This window comes from Tachysurus fulvidraco, chromosome 4, assembly GCF_022655615.1.
Source record: "Tachysurus fulvidraco isolate hzauxx_2018 chromosome 4, HZAU_PFXX_2.0, whole genome shotgun sequence".
NCBI lineage: Eukaryota > Metazoa > Chordata > Actinopteri > Siluriformes > Bagridae > Tachysurus > Tachysurus fulvidraco.
In genome coordinates this window covers 18,076,030-18,097,450 of record NC_062521.1, presented here as the reverse complement: position 1 = coordinate 18,097,450, position 21,421 = coordinate 18,076,030, and the positions used below count along the sequence as shown (strand labels likewise).

Here is a 21,421-nt window from a genome sequence, read left to right as displayed (position 1 = left end):
GATATGTAAAAAAAAAATGGCCCTGGATAGTCCCAGCATGTAGTGTCTGTTTAGTAACTTCCTCTTTTTATTATGAGACAAGACATAATGCAGTTTGTTAATGAAAACACTTTTGATTCATGTAAAGCTTCTTTACTCCCATGCAGAGAAATTAAATCTTTTCATTCTGACTAATACTCCCTTGATAACCACTCACCGCTGGGAGAGAGTTTGGAGATGCTGTTAAACATCTATTATTGAAATTTCTTTTAGCAGTTAACAAATGAAGCTTGTACTGACTTTGCCTTATATGATGAAGGTCCACTTGTCAACAAACCTTAGATCCCGCAGTGTAATTTCCCTGATTTTGCATTAGTGAATCTGAAAAGTGTTGCCCTTATTAGAACTACTCCTTGGTGAGCAGTCCAGCTTGACCCCTATTAAAAGACTGTCAGTTGAAGAGCAGATGGTACTCACTCTCTGTCTTACAGCCCTGAAGGGGGGTGACTATGGCAACCGCTTCAAAATGGTCACCCCTGAAGTGGCAGAATCACTTATTCTAATTTGTTAAGTACTACTTCAGCCCCGTTGATTTAATCACTACATTCAGAGTCTTATGCAACTGACAACAAATAAAAAATCCCAGGTGTCTGCAGAAGACAGTAAATCAGGCAGGCATGTTGTAGCACAGATACCTATTTACTAATTGGGAACTAGAATATTCTACATTCAGTTTATGGATTAAACTAATACATCAAAGATAATAGATAAGAAATACATTAGATTGCTTATAAGATACAATAAGGAAAGATAATATGTGGATGTTGGGTCATCTACCAAATTTAAATACTCTTTATTCACAATCAAACAGAAGACAGACTTAAATTTTGAGGAAGAAATGTTTGCGGTAGAGCAAATAAGAGATAAAGATCCAGAGTGCAGTTCCCCACAGGCTCCTGAACAGTGACTCCCAGTGACTGTCCTGATAGCGCATCTCCCAGCTGAAAGGAAAGTAAAAGCCCAGCAGGGAATGGCCCACATATACCAAGATGGAGTTCATTCCTGAAAACCAGTTCACACTAAATTAACAAATTAGTTTGTACATTAAATATATTAAGACATTAGAAACTATGTAGGTACTGTATATAAAAACCAACTAGAGGATATAAGTAACATGACATGACATGAGGATACATGTGCATATTAATACGAAAGAGTTTATGTACAAGTTTCCTGCTTGTTCGCACCAGGATAAATGAAAGGTTGGCCACCCCACCATCCCATGACGTCCACAACAAAATACACCATAGCCAGCAACACAAAGGACATGGAGCCCATGCAGGCCACATATGACAGGGACCTAGAAAATGAATGAAACAAAAATGATCAATTCAGAATCCTAGAAAAGCTGAGTTGATGAGTTAAGATGTTTCTTGTTAGTTCTATTCAAATAATTTGTGATTCAATTTGTAAAATATGAAATTCCAGAAATTAATGAAACATTCATAATAGGGTCTTATTGTTTTTTGGTTGTCCTGCTGGGAGAAAGTTTAAAGTTTAAAGTTATTCTAAGAGTATACACTGCATAATTAGCTATTCATTTTCTCTTATTTTTACCATCCTTTATTTATATTTTATATTTACCTTCTCAATATTTTGATTGACCTTCTTTTTACATTTAGTGCAGCAACCTAACACAAAGCCTTAAATTTATTCACTTGGATGCTAGAATCTGAATTATAGTGAACTGTAATAAACTTTTTAAACATGCACAAAGGACATACACTGACTGAACAAATAACACTGGTAAAGACAGCAAATTATAAGAGACAGATAAATAATTTACATTGCACCGAAGCTGTCCTGAGATTATGCCTAAGAGAAACATTAGCATCCAAAGTGAATCTCTGGCACCTGGTCAAAAAAATCTAGAGGTTTGCCTACAAATCACATTCCTGTCAGTTCCTAAGTACCAGGATGCTGGATGGAAATTTCATCTAATGTAAAATGTCTGAATCCCAGGGTGCTCCAGCAGGCATCTCTTATATCAGCTGAAGCAGAGCCAAAACTGACTCTTGGTTCATGGTTAATTACTTTTAGGAATCAAGACAGACATTCTCAGGGGCTCAATAAGCTGTATATTATGAACTGTCTATAAAACTCAGGTAGGTAATTGGTTTAGATGTGCATAGATAGAAGGAAGTCTCAAAGACAAAAACATGCTCCACAGTCTCTCTCTCTCTCTCTCTCTCTCTCTCTCTCTCTCTCTCTCTCTCACACACACACACACACACACACACACACACACACACACACACACACACACACACACACACACACACACACACACACACACACACGCATGCACTTGCTTGCATGCACTTGCGTATGCAAAAAATATGAATGGCACTGTTAATCACAACCAGTGTTATTCTGGTCACAAATAGTGACTTTCATCATTTCACTATTCCCCATATAAAAGTACTAGTGAAAAGCAGTGTTTGGAAATGATAGAGAGTGGAAGTGAAAAGCTGCTCTCTTTCTTGGCTGTTAAGAAGAGTGATCTTATTAGAAGATGCATCACCCGGCATGCCTCATTCTTCCTAGAGAAAGGGTGATTATTTACAGGCCAGTCCACAGTTAGAGGTAAGTAAATGTGTGTTTTAGCAGCCTCTGATTTGTGCCTACTGTAGACTCATCTCTTCTTTACTGTGTAGATAAGTGGTTGGATTTAGGGGGTCAGGAAGCACTTACCAAAGGTTTTTATTGACAGGTATAAATCCAGAGTCTCGTGTGCACTTAGAAAGAATGGCCGCCAAGATTCCCTGAGGGTCAAAATGAAACAGATTTCAAATCAATGCTGAGCCATAAAGCAAGCACTCTCAGACACTGGAGATCTAGAGCAGCACAATAAAGATTCAGGCAGATTAGCAGAGCTTCTAAGAGGTGAATCTAGCCAAGTTTTACAGATCTAGACAAAACACAACAGTAATACTAACACACTAGTATCATTCATGAGCCAAGAAGAACTTTTAATGCACTTTTATTTTATATATAACATGCTTTAGGCTAGATGTTTTACATCCTTTGTTATTACACACATACTTTCTTTGTTACTAAACACAATGTTCCTGTCACATAAAATATATAAGTGTATTTTTCTAAAGCAGACAATGACTTGGACAAAAGTATTTTACTTTGGCTGGGGAGGACATATCGGCATCCAGACCTGCTCGTTAGAGGAATATCCATCATTTGTATGGATGACAGAATCAATGATGTGGAAATAGCTTGGCTGGCTTTAGATTGAGTCTCCAGGCTATGTAGGCAGGATGGAGGACTATCACTGCTATGTGGGGCAATCGCTCAATTTTAATCTCACACAGCCAACCACTGATCGTTGAACTCTAATTAACTCTGGGGTATTCTTTATGAGGACACAGGGGCACAACAGCCTCAAAAGATTGTCTCACACCACAGGATTCATATCACAGTTCCTAGTCTCACTCTCAGATTATGGTTTATTATGTTGTTGATGTGGTGGGAAACAATTATGCTTACTTAACCAGAATATAACCCCATGTGTCATTAACCATATAACAGACTGTTCAACCTGCATCTTGTCCACTTAAATCGTACTGTCCTCCAGAGAGTGTCAGTGATAACTAATAGTTGTTCTGGTGCTTGCTGAAGTCAAGGCATATATACAGTGTCCAAAGCTCTGTGTGCCAATAAATTTCAGTCTAGCCTGGAGTGTAGGAAAGGTTGTATTTAACATTAAACTACTCAAAGGTTTCTAGATCTACTCATAATCGTACCAATGCTTTATGCTGTATATATAAAACTAGACACTCTCTGACAAAAAATCCTCTCTGGTCTGACTGATGAAGACATTGTAAAGGCAATATTTTAAGCAAACCATGACCACACACTTGTGCCTTATGTTTTCTCGACGGAACCTTCAGCAGACATGAAAATTGGGAATATAACACTTTATTTTATTTCACATAATGTTTTACTGTTGGCTAGTTTATTGTATCATGCTGTGCCTTCAGGTGAAGTGTAACAGATCTCCCTTCCTTTATTTCAGCACCCTGAGCACTATAGCTCTGCCATTATGGCCAGTGTGATTCAACATGGAGGCTGTAATGGGCCAATTTGTCATAGGAGCTGAGGATAATAAAATTTAAAAAACACTGAAATACTGGATCAGGCATCTTCTAACACTGGGATCACAACAGGGGCTCTCCCTTAATGTAGCTTTCTATGATAACTGAAAACGCATAATCTACCTTTTTATTTAAAAGGTATTAATAAAAAAAACAATTAAATAAATATAAATATATATATATATATATATAATAGAAAAAAATCTATTTATTTTAATTTCACAAAATAACAGTGATAGAACCTTGGAAGGAGACAATGCGATGCAATGCAACGATCATGAATAAATCAGTTGTGCAGATAAATTATTATTTACTGCCTTATATCACAATATCAATGTTGTTTTGTATATACAGCTGCAAATAATAGTACATCTAACACTCTACAAATACTGAATGAATTTTTTTATCTGAATTTCAGACCTACTGCTGTTTAGAGCTCAATGTCTGAAAACAGTTTAATGTCTCCAGATAAATTCCAGTTTGTTAAATCCTGAATAACAATGTTCCTGAGAGCATCAAGCAAGATCCTGAACAAAACATCTTTGAGGAGCCTTGTTGAACCTGAGCCAGGGTTTCAAAATCACTTTCCAGGCAGTCCTTATGTAGTTACTGTAAATGATTTACATTTTTTCATACCTGCCTCATTTCATCAGCAATTTATCAAAGTTTTTTGGTGTTCCATTCAATTTAGTTACCAGGTTAAAACTCAACTGCATAATGAGTAACAAAGTTTTAAATTAAATTATAAGCTATAAAAGATTTTAAATATAAATAAATATAAATAAAAATATTGCAGATTTCATTGCTTCCCTAAGTTCACACAAAATCAATTTGATAACGTTCATATAACTAAAACACTGAGGTTGGCTGAGGTTCCCTCTGGTCACTGTGCTGTTGAAGCCAATGTCTTGAGTCTGCCAGACAAAAGCCCTCAATCAGCACATGTGCTCTCTTGAGAGTCCATTCCAGAAACTCTGCTACCAGACCCCAAAACAAGTCAGCAGCAGGATTTTCCTGCAACACACAACCCAATATTCCATTGCTCTTAAGTGGAGACTCTATTGGACACAAAAATGTACTCTGATATTAGACTTGGATGTTTGAGTTGATGGCTGAAATACCAATAAGTACAATCAGCATGAGAAAGAAATTGTGTACACGCTTGTGTACACATGGTAATATGCGCAGATGCTTCTAAATGAAGCAAGTTACAGCTAAGCATTACTGTGTGAACCCTGCTGTCTTCTTAGTCCAGGAGGCTCTCTGAGAAGATGACATCTCACATAACCCCCAGGGGACAGAGGTTTAAAATGCCCTCCTGCACCACACCACCACCCTGGCTTATGTCTCCATACAGACCACCCAAATGGAGCTTTCATTCCCAAAGCCACAATTTTCTTCCCATAATTAAGACCATTTAATTATTTTAAATGAGCAAAGTAAACAGCATGTGCCAACATCTGTTATAAGTTTATTTTCTTGAATATCTTGATTATTAGGAACATCTTTGATTGTAATACTGTAACTATAATGTATATCCATCTGACTTATAGGATAAAAAATATCCAAGTAAGCATACAAATGTTATGAACAATAAAATCGTATGGCATTGGATTGTCATCTTTACATGATGTGTAATTAATATGTAACATTAACAGTTAATATGCTAGAGATCCACAAGCTACGCGAGCCATCCGGTCCAGTCCCAAGAGAGCTCGGATACCAGTCTCTGCCTGGGAACCCATTCCATGCATGTAGAGACAGATCATATGTCGCCTACCTATTTTATTAACTGTCTGCAACTACATGCAATATAACACTTGTATACTACAATGGTGTCATAGTACAGATTAGATATAGAATTTTCTTCTTGCTGTATGTATTTAAACTGCTATGAATTTCACATTTTCACATTTTCAAATTTAAAGCTTTTAATGCTACTGTATGCAAGAAAGAAAGAAAGAAAGAAAGAAAGAAAGAAAAGTTAAGTTGCATCCAAACACTATATTGTTTTGTTTTTTTTACTGCAAAAAATAATGAGTATTATAATGACTTTATAATATTAACAACATACCAGGATGACAGCCCAGATTGTGAATCGTATGATGATCTTCTTGTTCATTTTGCGGTAGAAAAGGAAAATCTTTCCTGCCTGTAGAAAGGTATTTTATAGTTTAGCATTCAGATCTTATATAAATGCTTATAGATAGACAGTTATACCGTAGTGTAATGTAGTGTTTTTATCTTACAAGGCAATAATCCCAGTCCAGATGGAATTAAATGAACCATGTAGGTGTTAATTCAATGCTGTAGATTCTGCTGTGAACTCACTAAACCATTCACTAAACTCCATTGACAAAACATCAACTAATATGCAATTAATACACTGTTTGATTGGCATAATCTAAAGCTCAAACAGTGTAAATCTAAATTCCACTAAAACCAGAATCCCACATTGTGGCCTTGAATGCTGGACTACAGGGTTAGCCTGAATGCTCCACTCGTATAATGGTGGATTTGGTAAGGCTGCTAGCGGATGTGCTGGTTATGTCCCTGACACAGAGGTCGGGTTTCACTGCTCTCCACGCTTACTGATTAAGCTAGTGATGACGAATGTGGCTCAGCCGAGGACGCGCTAGAGGATGGACACAAGCGCCAAGGGCCGACACCTGCCGTGTTCTCTAAGGCGTGTTGATTGACGGACTTGCCTCTAACTGTTTTTCATCTCCGCCCTCAGGGAAGAGAGCAATGTGTCCAGGTTTGCACGGCAAGTTCCCACCCCTCAAGAGCAATGCCACTACCAAGGGGTGAGAAAAGTTTTGGTTGTCTGACAGACAGCGCTATAGTATACTATACTACACTAAACATGGTCTGTTTCCCTGAGAGGAAGCAGCTGTGCATCTGTGTAATTAGTCAAGCCCCGGTCACCTGTAATAACAATGTTAGGCTCTTTCATGTGGTGGGGTATGAGCAGGAAATTAAAGATGTTATTCACAAATATTGACCATGACCAACATTGTCTTTACAGAAGAGGAAGCAATTCGGTGCTAAACTGATAAAGGTGTTTCAAATGGCATAGTAGGGCCTAACATTTAAAAGGAAATACTGATGTACTGACAAAAAAAAAGAAAAATTATTATACATTAAAGGTTTTTTAAATTCATACATGAACAGGGAGTGATTAAGGGAAATGACTCCCCTTTGGATAAGTGCAAAAACTCTGAGCTGCCACAGTGCAGAGTATATTTGAAAACTGGGAAGATTAAGTACATACTGTACAATATGTAGCATATGTAATTTAAGGTACAGATTACATTTCTTGTGGTTTCTGTTACAAATCTGTGAAAGTAACTTACTTGCATGCCCATGAATCCCATGACAATAGAATTAATAGTACCTAGGACTCCTTCAGGGTCAAATGGCTGAGTTGTTTGATACAAAGCCTGTGAGGAGTAAAAATAATTACAGTAAACATAAAACTTTTGAAATTCTCTCTGGCCAATAGAATACAGAGTCGAAAAATTTTTCCTCCTTTTTTGTGGGGACTTAATCTTACCTTGCATGTTGGATGCCAGTAGATATTGTTTCCTAATAACCACCTATCTATATATGCAGCAGCCCCTCCTGTGCAGTTTGGGTAAAGACCATTATCTCCTATACCTCCAGCTCCTAAATACCCACTGTAGGAAGCAGGTATAGAATTCAGTGCTTGACCACACCAAAATAGAATGTAGTCATTTTCTAAATTAAGTGCTGTTACTTGAAGAGTAGCGATTGAATATTTATGTATTATATCCTGGACAAAAATGAGATGCAGAAAACATGTATCCATTTCTGAAGATAGTAAGCATGTGTGTCTATGCCTTTATAGAGTCAGACAGAATGAGAACGTATATAAAAAAGGAAGAATAGGAGATGAGAAAAAATAGCATAATTAAATTGGTGAACCAAAAAAAACAAAAAAAAAACAAAAGAGAAAAACATAAAGGAAAATAGAGGAAGATGGATCCTCTGCCTTTGCTTCCTTTTAGTGCACATGACAGACTGAGATTGGCTAATTATTCCCTCTGAAGCATTTGCCACACACTCATAAATCATCAGGAGTGTCTCATAAGAGCTGCAGAACATGCCAGCCTACATGCTCTCTCTCTCTCTCTCTCTCTCTCTCTCTCTCTCTCTCTCTCTCTCTCTCTCTCTCTCTCTCTCTCTCTCTCTCTCTCTCTCTCTCTCTCTCTCTCTCTCTCTCTCTCTCTCTCTCTGTGTCTTTCTCTCTCTCTCTCTCTCTCTCTCTCTCTCTCTCTCTCTCTCTCTCTCTCTCTCTCTCTCTTTCACACACACACACACACACACACACACACACACACACACACACACACACACACACACACACACACACACACACACACACACACACACACACAAATCAAGCCATAACTGTGTATACCTTTATGTCCACACAAAATACAAAAGCATTATTCAAGACACGTTAGCTTAAAGGGGCATTACGCTTTGACATTGATGAACAGTGATAGTGACGTACCTGTCACCCAGTTAACAATGTTAACGTGATATATGAATAATATCATGATCATATTACATTAGGATCAAGCTCAAGGATGTAGATTAAACATGTGTCAGAAGTGCATTATGCTCACAAATGTTTTACTGCATCGGGGATTTATGCATGTGTTTCTGTGGAGCTTCTGCAACTCACGTAGGGCAGTTGGGCACAGGCAGCAGGAAGGTGACACACAGCCACAACGTCTCCAGCAGCAAAATAAAAATCCACTCAGGCCAATAAAGCACCACATCCTGAACAGGGCTCCACCAGCGGATCTGGAAAAGTCACAAAAAAATCTCAATAAAAATTTCAATTGACATTTCGGAGTGTTAAAGTTTTAGTGTTGTGTGTTGTGCTTGAGAATTCAGAAAGTTCACAACTACTGATGCTTGTGCACCTGACTTGATGGGATCTCTTGCAAGGGAGAGAACATCTGCATCAATGACAGGACGAAGTAGGTGAAAGCCAGACGCTGGAGTACTCCAGGTATCCGCAGCCAGGACCATGAGACTTGCACACAAAAGAAATTAACTATAAGCTTGAAGTTGTGTGTCCTGTCTTACTTAATCTCTAGAGATTCTCACCGTTTATTTAAAATTAAGAGTTTCATTAAACTCTATATTTGATAAAAGTAAACATTTTGCATTAGTTCATCTGTCCATCCACCTGCCCATCCATCCATCCATCCATCCATCCATCCATCAATTAATTTATCCATTCATTCATTTGCTTTCAGTGATCACGTCCTGGTTAGGGTCGCGGCTGTTCCGGAGCCTATCCCAGAAATAAATGGGCATGAGACTTCAAGATAACATGGCTATTAGCACTCTAGAGTATCAGAGTTGAGAACTCTGACTGTCAATACAGAGGTGTGACCTGCCTGGCGGAAACTAATCACACTTATTTGAGGCTGAGGGGTGCTGAAGATCGGACACAGACAAGAAGATTGATGCTAATCTGTGCATTTAGTTAATTGAAAACCTCTTTGTGGCACATAGAGGAGGAGCGTGTGAAACAATATAATCCCAATCATCGATCCAACAAATCAAATAAAAAGCGGAAACACTTCACCTCGCTGCAGCATGAGAGGAAGTGAATTCAGTGACTGATGGTAGCTTTTAGTTAAAACACACAGCCGTGCTTTTCGAAGGAAATGTACTTTCCACTTTATCCCATCTTACTGAATCATGAGCTCTAAAGTCGATTAAGAGGTGGTGGTTAAAGGCAGCATTATGTGTCTTATTATTATTATTATTATTATTATTTTTATTATTAATCATACAAAGGTGACAGTTTCCTATTATGATACATTTGATATACTATCTACAAAATTCTTTCAAGGCAATACATCTGGCATCTGAGAACACAGATAACATTATTCTCTTTATATATATATATATATATATATATATATATATATATATATATATATATATATATATATATATATATATGTTCATTATATATTGCCAGGAAGCAATCAGACAAGTACATCTCTGCCATAGCCCATGCTCCCATGTTATTGGCTGGGAGACATGTAACTGTCAGGAACCTGATGAACGTTCACTGGGCCGCTGTTCTGTAATAATGCTTATGCTACCATTATTGCTTTTCTGTAAATCAAGCCCCTAGACGTGCATCTTTGCCTGAACTGGGTCTGACAGGAAAATAATCCACTGTATCAGCAACCCTATACTATGCTTATGTGGTGTTTGATGCTGTTGAAGAGTATTTCATAATTTCCGTAAAGTACTCGGGCATTAGATAAAAGTGACGATTCAGGTGGGTGAATTCTGCTGTTTACTGTATGATAACAGCTTTAATTCTATTACACAAAGGTCCGTAGAAAAAATGTCCAGCTGGCACTGTGAAACTCAATCGCTCCTAATTGGGCATAAAAGCAGGTTTGATTTTACACTATGCACCACAGTTAGTGGTCCCTTGATATGATGGAAAGGATAACGATATTTAGTTTAACCTAGTTACAGATACATCTACACAAACATTAGTGAGGCTAATGTACAAGCAGCAACCTGACTGCTTTTCTTACTTAATGTTGTTGTGGGTTTAATATTGTCACATTGCTCCTTATAGATCGTGTTCTATATATGTTAGCTATTTAATTTTATTACTGTCAGATGTTCTCTTCTTCATTCTATTTGGCTGAACTGATGTATAACACAGTCTGTAGGAATTATATTAAACCCCTAGTCTTGCACGCATTAGTATTGCACAACACATGTCCTGCATTCGAGTATTGTGCATTGTGTGAAGGGCAATCTGAAGCTCTGGCATTTTACACTATATGTATTATACAGTATCTGAGAACTTGACATTTAGGATATGCTATATCATAGGAAAAGGACTCCTTGGGGACCTTTAACTATTTTACACTTGAACAGAATCAAGGTGATTAGATTTTTCTGTAAATTATGCACCACTAACAGAAGGGGAACCTGATGTGGTCTTCTGCAGTCTTACTTTTGTGGTTGTAAAGAGTGATTACTTGAGTTACTGTAGCCTTCATAACAGCGTGGCACATTCTCCTTTGACCTCTTTCATCAAAAAGGAAAGGGAATTCTTTCTGGCACCGATCTGTTTCAACTCCAGATTTGTGTGTGTTAAGATCCTGAGAGATGAGCAGTTTTGGAAATAGTCAAACCATCACGAAATCTGGTATCAAGAAAAAACTCCCGTAGTCACTGAGATCATTTTTTCCCCTGTTCTGATGTTTGATGTAAACATCATCTTGTCTGTAATATCCTCGTGATTTTATTAAATAACTGCATGAACGTGAAGATGTACTAGTGTTTGTAATAAAGTGGTTGTTGAGTGAACTGGATTATGATTTTATGTGTTACTCACGTAAACCATCTCTGGGGCTGTAGTTAATAAAGCAGAATCCGATGAGAATCAGCACCACTGTTCTCCAGCTTAGTTTGCGCAAAAGCTGGAACCTTGTCACACCTTTCCTTCGCATAGAACTAAATGCTAACATTACAGATGTCCCTATGATGAATACAAACCTGGACAAATGGAACAAAATTTATTGCAACCACCAGAAATGCTGTACAGTTTCAGTATTCAACTACAAGATAATGCTATTAGATTTTTAGTTGTAGTTGTTTTTTTAAACTCTCCTGCATGTTATATTCAATATTTTGTGTGTTAGCTGAAGTGGATAAAAGCTACAAAAGTATTGCAAAACAGATTATCCTGAAGTGCTAGAAGTGCCATTTCTTATTCTTCATTTAATATATTTAAATTAGTGCATGGCGACTTGCTTCAAATTCCTGCACCCAAAAACTGGACTTTATTTCAATGTTTCAGGCTTAATGTTCACAGTAGAGAAAAATGGATTAATGGGTGGTATGTGTACCATACTGCAGTGTGAAAAAGGTCTGGAATTGAATCATTTTGTAGAGAGATTTAGCTTCTGGACCTTGTTCCACATCTTCCATATAATCAGAAAATGGAAAGTAATCATTCTGTATTGATTTATTAAGTACTTGCTGGAAGCTTACCAGGGCATTACAAGATCGGCTATGGTAAGGCCTGTGAAATGCAAACACACACACACACACACACACACACACACACACACACACACACACACACACACACACACACACACACACACACACACACACACACACACACACACACACACCATACACAAGCACTGATTGAACACTCACAATTTGGGTAAATGTTAATAAAGCAAAAAGATGGAGTTCTGTGACTAGCATGTATTATCCTTTTACTAAGTGAATTACAATCAGACAACCGGTCTAAAGGCATCAAACATTAATGACATCCATATTACCACTGCTATCTATTCTAACTGAATTATTGGCATTATTCATAGCATGCTCATATTGTTAATGCTAAAATATATACAGGAAGCTTTACACTGGGTTCATTACACTGTGATTACTCCTGCAGATGCACTTTGTAATGATCCCCATTAAAAATTAAACATGCATCAAGAGTTAATCCTGTGAGGACGATTAGAGATATTTATCTTCAGGACAAACCTTTGATTAGAAGTGGACAGACATCGATAATGAAGATGCGATGAAACAGGTGGAGTAGGAGAAGTAGAAGGAAAGGTACAAGGAGAAGAAGAAGAGGAAGATGGCAGTGATAACAATCTAATCAACAAGAAATATTTTTCAGATTTGTTTCCAATCAGTAAGCAGTGGTTATTTAATTCTGAGGAAAACAATGGCTTCACTGGATAAATCAGTAGATTAAGGGAAGTATCAACGACATTCCTAGAAAGTATAACAATTACTGCAGGACAGGAAATCAGTCCAAACTGAAACCTAAACTGTGATTGTAAAATCATATTGACTTTGAAGTTTAAAGCAAAAATATGAATTGTGTTTAAATAGTGTAAGCCATTACTGCAGTGCCTTTAAAACATACACCATCAAAACATTGCTGATAGTGTACATCACCACAGTGCTTTCAAATAATGTACACCATCACTACAGTGCTTATAAATAGTGTACTTCACCGCAGTGCTTTTAAATAGTCTAGATCATCACTGCAGCGCTTTTAAATAGTGTGCATTATTGCTATAGTGCTTATAAAGAGTGCAGTTTGTCACCACAGCCACTACTGCTCGTATACATACTGTTCATTATCACTGTAGTGCTTTTATTCTACAGTCTACATCATCACTTTCTAAACAGCAAAAGACCTCAAACTGCATAAACGATACTTCCAAATTGACAATGGATTTAACTTCTTAAAGATTTACCTAAGACAGCTAAGCTTGACACACAGACACATATTATTAATACTATCTATAATATCATACTTAATAATACTTAACCATTCCATGGTGCATGCTGAAAGAACCAATATCCTCCACCTCCATAGTTCACAAACACCATCAGGGTTATAGAGAAGCTACAGACACATCATAAACATACACATGCACAAAAAAAAAAAAAAAAGATTACCACCTTATTTTTAACTGCAATATGTCATTCTCAAAAGGACATACATATTTTCAGCTTCATGTTCTAAAACAATTTATACTACACTTAGGCCTATAGTGGATATCAAAAGTCTTCAAATTCTGGTTAAAATAGTAGGTTATTATGATGCAAAAATAAATCATGTCTTCCACCTTTAAGGTGATATAAAAATCAAAAAAACTTTTAGGGTGAAAATTGAATATAAACAGTTTTAGGAAATAAGAAAAAGAAGAAAAAACATATAATAACCTGGTTGTACACCCTTTACCAGTCACAGTCAAACTCATGTTCAAATGTTATTATCATATACTCGTCATTAAAGAATTGACACAGATTAATCCAAATAAAGCTCAGTTGTTTCTGTATGATTATCATCTAAACATCTTCTTTGTTTCATCCGACTGAGGAACTTGCACAATTCATGTAGAAGAAAGATATAAAAGAATTTTAAAACATTACATAGAACATTGAGACGCTCACCACTAAAAACAAACATGACATTCACACAAAATGGAAGAAATCTTATCAGGGATGCTGCCAAAAGACTTAAAGGAGCCTTAGAAATATCTGCCAAATACTGATTACTCTGTTCAAATGTATTGGCTATAGGGTAGTAAAAGTAGTATGGTCATCTGTTTTGGAGCAAAATCTGAAGCCATCTGTTAGACAGATGAAGATGGAAAAAAATTCACCTTCCAGCACAAGAACAGCCCAAAGCAGAAATACAAGTCAACAAAGAAATGGTTTCAGAAGAATGAATCAATGAATATTGATGTTATGGAATGGCACTCTACAGATGCAGAGCATTTCTGCAGGGTAGAGTGAACTAAAATTGCCAAATAAGGTGTTTGATACTTACCTAAAGACTAAAACTGAGTGCTGCATTACAAGCAAAATTAGTTTTAACAAAGTATTATTCAAATGGTGTGTATGCTTATGTAACCAGGTTGTAATTTGTTGCTTAAAATGTTTCTATTTGGTTTTAACTTGGACTTTGCTGGTTGCTATATCACATAAAAGGAAAAGAATTACATGTTATCATGTTTATTTTTTTTATATCACAAAACTTGCTATTTAAACAAGTGTGTGTACACTTTTTATATCCGCAATACAATACAACTGTGTTTCAGCACTTCCAGCATTTAATCAAATATTAATATTAAACAAATATTAATATCAAATATTATAGTTGGACATATTTTAGACACTATAATAATCTATATTATCTTTTGGATGGTCCAGGATTTTAGCTATTGATTTTCAGTAAATATTCAACATTGTATTGTAGTTCAAATCCACTCCAAATCCAGTCCTAAGATAAATTGGTGGTTGGTGTGAATGTGTATGTGCATGATGCCCTGTGCATGCACTGTGCATGAACTGGCATCCCATCCGGGGTGAATACTCTCACTTAATAAGATAAAAATAATGCAAAAAAATTTGTTGACTTATTGATCTAAATCAGACTGACCAAATAAAGTCTGTGTATATCTAGGTATGTTTATAACAATGCCAATATTGTTTGTGCCAATGTGTTTACATCATATATATGATGAAAACTGAAGCCTCTAAAACAGAGTTAACCTTATTTCACATGCTTCATTTATTTAAATATGATAGCACCACTGTGAGCCAAAATGTGATTTTTTTCTAGCTATTATCTGCTATTAATGCAAAATCAATACGTTTACTGAGCTTCAAATTTGATTATTGTCTTTTACCATTTATGAATTTTTCAAGAAAACAGGCTCCAAACCGCTGCTTTTAGTGCTTTCGACAACTCCCTGTCTGCCACTTTGTTGGTTTGAATTGCTTGAATGTGGCTTCAACCAAAAGTGATGTAATGCACAAACATATTTCAATTCTTCCAACAACACATCAAGCAAAACACAGTTTTAGAAAGGATTCATCAGTCTTTCGGAAATGTCTACAACAATAAGGAAGGAGTATAATGTTCACTTCTCTATAGAAAGTAATAACCAAGACACCGTCGTATTTCAGAATTGAAAGCTAAGGGTAAACACTTCTGTTTTATATATTGTGTGAAAAATGCACTGTAAGGTAATGCAATCTATGTATTATGAATCACTCAGGAAATGAATGCTTGCCCTCTGAATCTCCTCACACAGAATCGCTGACTAAAGCTCTCTACTGTAATTTATTAAAGACATGTAGCTTAGTACGTGGTGCCCAAGTGAACACTACATTAAATTAGCAGCTTTCGTTTCTATGCTTCTTCAAAATGTGTGTTTTGTTTACATGCAAATTCTCTGTACACTGAAGAGCATTATATCCACTATTACAACACGACCAATAATATCCCATGTGTAAGACTTCCAGTGTCAAGATTATGGTTCATGTGGTTTGTTCTCTCTGGAATTTGTCCATCAGACGCTTTTTAAGTACCACAAAGAGATCAGAGAAAAGCCCCAGAATAGACTCAGTGATAAAGCTTACTGTATCTGTACTGGCCCTCCCTTGTTTTTCCTTATGAAATTCAATTAAGAGATCAGAACAGAGACCATTACTGTCCCTTTTAGGCCTAACCTGCTGATACAAGATTTTAATCGTTTGCCATCTTCCAAAGAGGACTATTAAGTATGACAGATCTCTCTTGCTCTCTTTCTTGGTTTCTTTCTCTCCCACGTGTGCACACACATACACACTCACTCACAATTTGTGACTCCATCCATTAGTAACCATAGTAACAAAGACAAAGGTTAAGTCGTTTTCCAGATGAGACTCAAGCAGATTTCAGCAGTATAGGAGCCTATCATTTTAATTAAAAGCTTCCTGGTGTCTGACACAATGTTATTCTTTATGTTGAAGAAATCACTTCTAATAGATTAAACAATTAACTTTGTCAGGGTCTCATTTATGAGAGGAATAACTAGAATTTAAGGCAAGTTTCAGAAAGGGCATACAGCTAAAATAAAGTTGGAACAATTCAGTTGGATGTATTTTGAAGCCCATCCTATGGCAGGCTTAAGAGGGAACATTTATTCAAACTGTAGCTTGGAATGCTAAGTATTATAATCAATATCACTAAAGTAACATACAATAAAATAACATATAAAGTCCAAAACCCAAACTAGCAATAAGTGGCCAGATTTTAAGCAGTAGTAGCTCAATGATTAAGCTTCTTGTTATTGACCAGAAGTTTGTGGGTTCAAAATCTCACTGCTGATAGCATTAATGACATTAGGTTGCATATATTAACTCATTGTAATTGGCTTCAAATAAAAACATGAAACAAAATTTCTTGCAACCTTCATTTACAATGGGACTAAATTGATAATGTGAAAAAGCAACTTAGAGCATTTCACCAGGAGAAATGACTTTAAATTTGTTAATTAATCTTTGTTTTATCCATATTTCATTGCCAAGTATTAAATGTGTCATCCTATCTCTAATTCAGTATATATCATACCTTTAACCTTTCTGGCTGCAACTTTATAATCATTTTGCAATTAAATTGTGCATAGTTATCATGTGCCATGTAGCTACAACACATCTGCATCTCAAGCAATTCTGCTAATTAACAAAAATGTCATGTTCCACAATTTAACAGGTAAAAAAAAGTGAATATTCTGTACACAAAATCTATGGTCTTATTTCTCAGATATCTAGTATAAACCCAGTGAACCAGTTAATAATAATTATGAGAAAACTGGCAACAGGCTTTCCACTGGCAAGATTAAAACTCAGATCCTTTTTAACAAATTAAAATGGCAGCAAAGTCTCCAGTTATAGTGCAGTATATCAACATCATGTCAGTGGTATCTGGCAAATTGACTGCAGTGCTTCTTTGCTCAGATGACAGATTTCTTATGTCTTCTTATGTAGAAAGTTTTAACTTATTGCTAGACAGCTGATATATTAATCAGCCTGGAAGGGGGAAAAAAAGGCAAAATCTCAAATGTATTATATTCTAAAACAGGACTAAGTAAAAAAAATATATAACAGATAATAAAAATCTTCATCACTGAAAATATGAATAACAGAATCTTCTTTATATAAACTTTATAAGCATAAATAACCTCGTTGGATATTAAAAATAAATAATATAAACCTTAACAGGAAGCACAATTTAAAGACTTAACTTAATACTGCCAATTTTTTTCTCTCTCTCTATTTCTCTCTATCTTTTCAGATTGTTCAGCTATGTTTGGTGCTTTGGAACATGTGAAATGATGTGTTTATAACCCTAGGCAATTTGAACTCAGATGTTACTCTATAATTACATTAACATTCCATAGTATTGCACCTGTAACTACAGTCGTATGCAGAAGTTTAGGAACTCCTGACAATTTCCATGATTTTCATTTATAAATATTTGGGTGTTTGGATAAGCACTTTCATTTTGATCTATCAAATAACTGAAGGACACAGTAATATTTCAGTAGTGAAATGAGGTTTATTGGATTAACAGAAAATGCGCAATATGCATGAAAACAAAATTAGACAGGTGCATAAATCTGGGCACCCCAACAGAGAAATCACATCAATATTTAGTAGAGCCTCCTTTAGCAGAAATAACAGCCTCTAGACACTTCCTATAGCCACTAATGAGTATCTGGATTCTAGATGAATGGATTTTGGACCATTCTTCCTTACAAAACATCTCCAGTTCAGTTAAGTTTGATGGTTGCCGAGCATGGACAGCCCGCTTCAAATCACCCCACAGATGTTCAATAATATTCAGGTCTGGGGACTGGGATGGCCATTCCAGAACATTGTACTTGTTCCTCTGCATAAATGCTTGAGCAGTGTTTTGGGTCGTTTTTTGAAATATCCTGCCCCAGCGTAACTTCAACTTTGTGACTGATTCCTCAACATTATTCTCAAAAATCTGCTGATATTGAGTGGAATCCATGCGACCCTCAACTTTAACCAGATTCCCAGTACCGGCACTGGCCCCACAGCATTATGGAACCTCCATCAAATTTTACTGTGGGTAGCAAGTGTTTTACTGTGGGTACAATGTGTTCTTTTGCTGCCATGCATAATGCACCTTGTTTTGACCAAATAACCCAATCTTTGTTTCATCACTCCACAGCACCTTATTCCAAAATGAAGCTGGTTTGTCCAAATGTGCGTTTGCATACCTCAAGCGACTCAGTTTGTGGCATGTGTGCAGAAAAGGCTTCTTTCGCATCACTCTCCTGTACAGTTTCACCTTGTGTAAAGTGCGCTGAATTGAACGATGCACAGTGAGAACTGTGCCAGTGGTCTTCCATTTCCTCACTATGTTCCTCACAGTGGACACTGACAGCTTATATCTCTGCGCTAACTTTTTGTAGCCTTCCCCTAAAACATTATGTTGAACAATCTTTGTTTTTTTTTGAGTGGTTTTGAGGCCTCCATGTTACCACACTTCAGAGAAGAGTCAAAGAGAACAACAATTTGCAATTGGCCACCTTAAATATCTTTTCTCATGATTGGATGCACCTGTCTATGAAGTTCAAGGCTTAATGAGCTCACCAAACCAATTGTGTGTTCCAGTTAATCAGTGCTAAGTAGTTACAGGTGGCAAAAATCAATGGCAATTTTTGATTTGAAAATCAAAACAAAATGCCAAAAAAAATGCCAAATTTATGCACCTGTCTAATTTCATTTTGATGCATATTGCACATTTTCTGTTAATCCAATAAACCTCATTTCACTAATGAAATATTACTGTGTCCTTCAGTTATTTGAGAGATCAAAATAAAATTGCTGATCCAAACACCCAAATATTTATAAAAGAAAATCATGGAAATTGTCAGGGGTTCCTAAACTTTTGCATACGACTGTATAGTGAGACTATGCATGCACTGTTAGAGATTGATTACAGAAGTACATCTTACTGTATGTAAATTCAAATGTGTTGCAAGTTTTGGCTCTTGCAAATACACACTTATTTCATTTGAGTATCCTAACAAGACACTCACACTCACAAAAAGCCTGGAACATATTTTGGCAAAACCCACAATACAATGGCACTGGAACTTGATAATATCCTTTTACAGCTGTCATATGTCAGGATACACAAGCCAAAACTGATAAATGAGAGATGTTAGATAGATGTTAATAAAATGAAAAGGATTTACATGAGATGCCAAACTGTAACATCAGCTACATTATAGTCGCATGTATAGTTAATTTGTAACTACACAAGCATTGACACACTAGACACTAAGACAACACTTGCCATGACACACAGAAAACCATTAACCAAAGAAAATGGGCTGCTGCTTTTCAGAAGGCAAAGCAGGTGTAGATAGATTAAAACATCTGGTTTTATAAGCACTCTTTCTTTGAAAATATGGAAGAATTTTCTGGAACATTAAACAGCAAATTATCTTTTGGAAAAAACAACAACATAAATTGGTGTTCCAGGAATACTCTAAAAAGTCATATCTGCTTACATTTTATTTTATTTTAGAGCAGACCTGTTAAGAATATTGATTTCATCTTTAATGTTTTACTCATATGCTCATACAATATAGAGAAATACTCTTCTCTTTCATTAAAATGCAAATGATGATGCTTTTAAACCCTGCTTTAATCAACATAGGGAAGACTGGATTTAAAAGTGCCAGTAACATCAAATTTGTTTTCATATTGTCCGGAAAATATCATTAATAACTGTCGGCAGATTTTTCCAGCAAAATGACATATGATCTCTTTTACTCAGGTACTGATCTGAGAACTCATATCCTATCCAGCTCTAAAATCACAGGCTGTTAAATATGTGCTGATATGCCGCCACTATTATTACATCAAATTTTAGGCAAGAGGGAGGTCAAAGCCACAACAGTTTCCTGTTTCGAGAGAGACATGCTTTGTGTCTGCCCTGAAGCCACTATTACATCCTGCTGGGCCTCCAGATTAAATCGCATCACCCCTAGCCAACAGCAATCCACTGTTCCCTACCACAGACGCATAAGACATTAGAGATGATGCCTCGAGCAACCTCTAGATAACAATGGCTCAAGTGAGCATGTGTCCAGTCTATGACCTTTTAGCTATCTTGTTTGAAAATATATCCAATAGATTCTTTTTGCAAATGCAGTTTGGATGAGAAAACAATTAACATACAGTACTGATAGCAATCTCCATGCACCTTCTGGTGTCTAGAGAGCAGAATCCTGTGCTCTCATTGCCATGGCCCGGGTTCGGTTCTTGGGCAGGGAGCTAGCACAGTTCAATCACAGATAAAATGCTATGGTTGTGTTTGATTTGGCAGTAGTTTGATTTGGCTACTGTGTAAAACCTGTACCAAATCATATACTGTATGTGGACCAGACTTGCTGTGAGAACCCCAAACAGGAAGCAGTCGTAACAATAACAAGTGATAGCAATCTCCATATATAAATAATCTAATAGTAGGTGACTGCTAAATATAAAAAGAATTTCACGATGTTATAGAACTTACCCTCGGAATGTGTCTAATGATTTTAAACGGGATGACTTTGGTTGGCTTTGGTCCACACTAGCTCCATTTGTGTCCTCTTCCTATGTGACAAGCAAACAAATGTCAAAGAAACTGATACAAACAAAATTAATCTTATTATTACTGAATCAGCTCTACTCAAAGAAAATAAAGGTTGTAAAATATGACAGATATATTGAATATACATTTGAGCAAATGTGCAATAGTTTGCATATCTGTGGTCTAAACTGTTGCTTATATTAATATAGTGGAGTAGATGAATATGTTTGGTCAGCATGAACAG

At 36.4% G+C, this 21,421-nt stretch overlaps 1 protein-coding gene across 3 annotated transcripts in view; it reads right to left on the bottom strand.

The window, feature by feature from the left end:
* Positions 1–816: 816 nt before the first annotated feature.
* si:dkey-192p21.6 (uncharacterized protein LOC565246 homolog) overlaps positions 817–21,421 on the bottom strand; it is a 28,721-nt gene continuing 8,116 nt past the window's right edge. The window contains exons 7-18 of one of the 3 annotated variants that reach the window (XM_047811899.1): positions 21,121–21,200; positions 13,553–13,629; positions 12,234–12,264; positions 11,575–11,735; positions 9,107–9,219; positions 8,863–8,984; positions 7,705–7,828; positions 7,505–7,591; positions 6,223–6,300; positions 2,734–2,804; positions 1,206–1,339; positions 817–1,041 (exon numbers count right to left, since the gene is read on the bottom strand). In XM_047811899.1, coding sequence (XP_047667855.1) covers positions 1,040–1,041; positions 1,206–1,339; positions 2,734–2,804; positions 6,223–6,300; positions 7,505–7,591; positions 7,705–7,828; positions 8,863–8,984; positions 9,107–9,219; positions 11,575–11,735; positions 12,234–12,264; positions 13,553–13,629; positions 21,121–21,200 — 1,080 coding nt within the window. In that variant the 3' untranslated portion in view covers positions 817–1,039. The other 2 variants (XM_027136350.2, XM_047811900.1) reach the window with 2 other exon arrangements.